Here is a 5,404-nt window from a genome sequence, read left to right on the forward strand (position 1 = left end):
AATGGCCACACAACCCGTGCCTCAGTTTGTTCATCTGTAAAATGGGGATAGTAATATCAAGTTCACACAGTCGTTGGGGTTATGAAATGAGGTACAGCACGGAGAACACTGCACAGGGGCCCAGCGGGGAGGAATCCTGTAATAAATGGTGGGATCTTCTCTCCCTTCCTTGCAAAGAGAGGGTTTGCAAGGGTTAAGACCCTTGCTTTCTGCACCCTCGCTTCCTGAGATGCATCACATCACAAGAACTCGGGCTTGCTTTGTTAACCTGTTTAATTTATAGGCACATGGGCAGGTGTAGACTGAGGACAAAGGGAGACTTCAAGCCACATAATCCTCAGCGCTTTACTCCGCCCTGCTAGGGGCCTGGCGGGCTGGAAGGCAGTCTGCTCGGCGGAGGAAGTACAGATAAGAGGCTGAAGGCACCTGCGCCCCGGCCTTGGCGAAGCAGGCACTCTCCGTAGCACAGCCCCGAGTGGCAAATTTGGGGGTGATGAGACCTGGGAAGGGGGTTTCAGAATGGAGTCGGCCCCTAACTCCTCCTTCCTCATGACCCCGTCCTCCCTCCCCCACCCCTGTCCTCACCCAGGAACCTGGAGCCACTATCTCCCCTAGAGCCTGGAAGTATGGGCCTCCAGTTCTGGGGCCCCCGCCCCCTCTAGAGATCCGGGTTCCCCTCACCGGCCTGCACGTTGCCAGCGAAGTAGACGCAGTGGGTTTCCTGGCCAACGCAGCGGGCTGCCTGGGTCCCGGGGCATGTCTCCTGAAAGGGCGCGATGCAGGCCGGGCACTGGAGGCCGTTCTCCGTACGATTGTTCTGGGGAGCTGGGGATGAGTGGCGCGTGAGAAGCAGGGGGACGACTCAACCCTTCCCTCACCTCACAACACCCCTGGGGAACACGGGTTGCCAATGGATGACGGACGCTGCATTTGGCCGTAAGGAAACAGGGTCGCAGCAAGCAAGGTGCCCCCATGCGGGGCAGAGCACACACCGCGGGCTCTTGGGGCGAGCTGGAAGCGACTCCCGATGCGGGGCTGGCACTTACGGGGCACCGAGCCCTGGTTGCAGCCGTCGCTCTGGCAGCAGCGCGTGTTGGACACCATGTAGTCTTTGGGGCCCATCGTGGTGGACACGAATCCCGAGTAGCAGTCGCTGTACTTCATGCAGGCCTTGTAGGTGTTCACCGCGTGGCGGCCCTCTGTGAAGGACGCGGGACAGGAAGGGAGGGCTCCGGCAGCGCCCGCTGACCCCGCTCTGGCGTGGACCCCGGCCTCGGGGTCTCTCCCAACCCCCGCCACTGCCTAGAGTGGTCTCTTCCGGCGCCCCAAAGCCATGCCCCTTTAGCTACCTGGGATCCGGTCTGGAGTCGTTTATTAGGTGACGCCCCCGCCCCCCGGCCCCCCGCCACCCCATTATCCTAGCCCCCAACCTGGAGGGTCTCTTTCAGCTCCCCACTGCCAAGCCTGACTTGGGCCCTTCCGCCCAGCCCCATTCTGCCATCCTCCAAGGGTCCCTGCCCCAAAGCGTCTTTGGCTACCCCCATGCTTGTGTGAAACTGTCTCTTCCAGGCCTCTTCACCTTCGCCCTCCCTCCCACCTTCCAAATCCCTTCCAACAAACCCTGGGAGGCCACCCAACCCCTACCCTGCAACACCCATATCCTCTAAAGTGGTCTCTCGCCTCCCTCCCTGGCTACCCCCAGCCTTGCCTGCAGTGGTCTCTTCCAGTCTTCGTGGCCTTCCCCCTCCCCACCGTGTGGTGGTCTCTTCCATTCCAATCCAAGGATTTTCCTCTTCACCCCCGAAGGGCTTTTCCCACCTTCCTCTCCCTCCAACCTCAGGGTCTGATCTCCCTCAGGTATGCCTGGGGTGGTTTCTTCAAGCCCTTTGTGTCCTTTGGCCCACCTGCCAACACCACCACCCTCTGTCTCACCCTCCTTACACACACCCCACACCGGTAGGGGTGGCTTCTTCCTACCCTCCTGGCGGCCTTCATCTCCTGCCCCAGCCCCATCCCCTCTCCTCAGCTTTGAATCAACACTCCATCGCTCCCCTTCTCCCCAACCTTCCTCAGGTCTGGGACGGTCGCTTCCATTAAAGTCATGCCTTCTCCCATGTCACCCATCTGCCTCCGGCTCTCTATCTCTACCTTTCTTCCTGACGATTTGCTCCATACTTCAGGGTTATCTTTCCTCTCCTGCCTGGCACGGTCCCTTTTATGTCTCTTCCTCTACCTTGGTGTCTTATCACCTCCTCCTGTCAGGAATGGTCCCTTTCCCAGGTGCCTGGGTGGCTCAGTCGGTTAAGCTTCCCACTTCGGCTCAAGTCATGATCTCATGGTCCGTGAGTTCGAGCCCCTGTCGGGCTCTGTGCTGACAGCTCAGAGCCTGGAGCCTGCTTCGGATTCTGTGTCTCCCTCTCTCTCTGTCCCTCCCCCGCTCGTGCTCTGTCTCTTTCTCTCTCAAAGGTAGATAGACATTAAAAGAAGAAGAAGAAGAAGAAGAAGAAGAAGAAGAAGAAGAAGAAGAAAAGAAAGAAAAAAAAGGAATGGTCCCTTCCAGCCCGCACCACCCCAGCCATCCCCTGGTATTTTGGACGGTTCCTCCCTCTCACCCAAAGCGGTCAACCTGATCACATTCTTCCAGACCCACCCCAGCCTCTTCTCTTCGATTCCTCCTCCCCTTCCATTCTACCTCCTGCCTATTACTTACCCCTCACCAGTCCTGTTCCCCTGTGTCCTTTCCTTTCCTCACCCCCTCCTGCCTAAGAAAGTCTCTATATCTGCCCCCCACCCACCATCTAATATTTTGGAGAGTCCCCTTTTCAGAAATCCCTGACAACAATGGCTCCCATCATCCCATTGACTTCGCTTTTTTCCACCCACCACCTCCAGACAGTCTTTCCCTCTTCCCTGACCTCCCACCACCAGAACCGTGACCGTGACGGTCCCTCCCTGATGTGGCGCTATCTTCTACCCTTGAAGGCACAACCCCCTCCCCAGGGTGGGACACCAGGCTGTCATACTTGTGCAGGACTCCCCCACCACGACCACGCATGCGTCCTTGCCGGCCTCGCAAGCCTTCATTTTTCCGCTGCACGTGGGCCCGGAGCCCCTGCACACTTCACAGCTCAGTGGGCACCCTGCGGTGTAGAGAGCCAGGCTGTAGTCATGAGGGGTGTGGTCAGCGGAGCACGGGTTCGACTTCAGAGTCCAGAGGGAGATGGAGGCACAGGGGACCGGGTTTGGAGTCCTGAGGGAGGAGGGACAGGTGTCTCTCTAATTGCTCATGGGTGGGGCACTGACCGCTGTCCAGGGAAATGTCCACTGCTCTGGCTGGGACGCGGTGGTGATGCCAGCAAAGCTGCTTCCACGGGCGGGAAGCGACTCCACCAGGGAGCCTGTTTACCTAATTATAAGGCTGGGGACTTGGGATGCTAGGGACTCCTGAGAAAGCTCGGGGACAGGGAGGGATCCTGGCGAAGGTTTCCATGGGCTTTGGGAAGCTTCAGGTCCAGCTGTTTCTTGCACGCAAGACCAGATGTAGGTCTTGGAGGTGGCAGGAGCTCAGGCAGGGGAACCCGAGGCTGGGGTCTTCATCCCAGATCAAGAAGGGAGAGTCAGGACCAGGAGGGCTGAGGGCATGGACTCCTTGGTCCTAAAAGAAGACACAACTCGGGGCCCAGACACCTACCTGGGTCCTGGGAAAGGTGGGGCTTGTTAGAACTCCTGAATCTAAGGGAGGAGGGGCTGGGGGTCTGAATTCTGTAGAGTCCAGGGACAAAGGAAGTCTGTCCTCCATGCCTTCTTCCCATGGTTTTTTGGTTTTTTTTTTTTTTTTTTTTTTTTAGATTTCCATTTCTAATCATGCTCTCATCCAATTTCCTAGATTCATATGTCTTATTTCAAGGCCCTGCCTGGGGGGGGGGGGGGGATAGAGGATTCAGAGCCCCCCCAAGCTCCCCCAGGGAGTCGACCACATGAGCTTCTCCTTTGGGGCCCCAGGCTTTCTCTTCCTTTAGCCTCTGCCTTCACCATGAGTCTGCATTCCCAGGACACCTCCACTTTCCCCCTCAAGGACCGTGCTGAGTGCTCTCTCTCACGGTCCTCATGGTCCACACCCCTTCTCACTTACCCAGACCTAGGAGGGTGCAGAGCAGAGTGAAGGCCAGCAAGAAGTTCCCCGGTTTCATGGAAGCCCTCATGATGAGTGAACCTGCAGTCCTGGGTCCCCGGCCCTTATAGGGAACTGAGGAGGGGCGGGTCTGTATCCACCTTCACCCCGGGGTGAGAAATAGCTGAGGTAAGATCTCAGGGCGGGCCTTCGTGGCTCTGGGTTGGGGATATGGAACCAGAATTCAAAAGGGACATGGGCATTTCATGCTCAGCCCCCTGCTCCACAGGGACCCCAGGAGTCTGGGCTTCTAGCCCCCTCTTCCATCAGGACCCAGAAGGTCACTTTCCTGTTTTCTCACATTCTCATGGCCCTTCTCCCCCCCCCCCCCCCCCCCCCCCCCGCCTTTTTTTTTCTGGCCTGAAGCCCAAGGTCAGAGTTGGGTCACTTGATTTCCTGTAGGTGTAGAGTGGCTGCTAGGAGGACTGAGATCCCCTCTCTTCTCTCTCTTTCCAAGGAGTTACCCAGCGTGGGTGAGGCCCTACCTGGGAGCGCCCAGCATGTCCCGGCTCGTTCTGCGGGGGCCTGGGCGCCCTGTTTCTCTTCCTTCTTCGTGTGCTTGGCTCATATTCCCTGTCTTGTGTTTGGGCTGTCCCCAGCTCTGATCCTGCCTGGGGCTGCACCCCTAGGTCTCACAGGGACCAAACAGAGGGATGCCTGTCAGCGGTCAGGGGCGGGTGTGGTAGGCGACAGATGCCCACAGGTCACATATTGGAAAACTGAGGCATGGGTGGAAGCACTCTAGGCTCCGTGTGTGGATCTGGTTTGAATGCGTGCTTTGTGTCTTATGTAGGTCCTTGACGCACTCTCTCTTGGCCTCGGGCATAACCCTGGAGAGATCGGAGATTTTGTTCGCGCGTGTGTGTGTGTGTGTGTGTGTGTGTGTGTGCGCGCGCGCGCATGGTGTGAGGGTAGCAGGGAAGAGCGTAACCGCAGGAACTGGTGGAGAGGATCCCGCTGAGGTAGGCTCCAGACTCCCTAAGAAAATCGACTCGGGTTTGCGCCCTCTAGATTTCTAAGCCTTCGGTTTGGGCGGTGACTGCATTGTCCAATGAGAATGGCGAATTTCTTCTAGGGGCCAATCCCGGAGGCCGCTCCTGTTGCCAGGCGCCCAGAAAGCAAGGAGTGAACGTCACCGGGAGGAGGGGCTAGAGAGTGGTGAGGCCGGGGAGAGGCGGGGCTTAGAGGAAAGCCGGTTGCTAGGGGACTAAGCGCCTCGTTCCCGAGAGGCGC

General features: G+C 58.2%; 1 protein-coding gene across 1 annotated transcript; it reads right to left on the bottom strand.

The window, feature by feature from the left end:
- Window positions 1-208: 208 nt before the first annotated feature.
- On the bottom strand, window positions 209-5,260 carry LOC122208408 (phospholipase A2 inhibitor and LY6/PLAUR domain containing). The gene is made up of 6 exons (XM_042919442.1): window positions 4,657-5,260; window positions 4,133-4,272; window positions 3,024-3,140; window positions 1,047-1,199; window positions 682-825; window positions 209-500 (listed from the first exon to the last, which is right to left on the bottom strand). Exons 1-6 carry the CDS (start codon window positions 4,737-4,739, stop codon window positions 346-348), a joined length of 792 nt encoding a protein of 263 aa, XP_042775376.1. The 5' UTR covers window positions 4,740-5,260; the 3' UTR covers window positions 209-345.
- Between the last annotated feature and the right edge of the window lie 144 nt (window positions 5,261-5,404).

The sequence above is a fragment of the Panthera leo genome, chromosome E2, assembly GCF_018350215.1.
Source record: "Panthera leo isolate Ple1 chromosome E2, P.leo_Ple1_pat1.1, whole genome shotgun sequence".
NCBI classification, from domain to species: Eukaryota; Metazoa; Chordata; class Mammalia; order Carnivora; family Felidae; genus Panthera; species Panthera leo.

What these genes read in the sequence shown, in the direction of transcription:
- LOC122208408 (XM_042919442.1), bottom strand. Translation starts at nt 4,739, where the DNA reads ATGAGCCAAGCACACGAAGAAGGAAGAGAAACAGGGCGCCCAGGCCCC. An exon ending in GACATGCTGGGCGCTCCCAG is followed by an intron (nt 4,273 to 4,656) that starts GTAGGGCCTCAC and finishes CCCGGGGTGAAG; the next exon opens with GTGGATACAGACCCGCCCCT. An exon ending in GGTGGGGGAGTCCTGCACAA is followed by an intron (nt 1,200 to 3,023) that starts GTATGACAGCCT and finishes CGTCCTTCACAG; the next exon opens with AGGGCCGCCACGCGGTGAAC.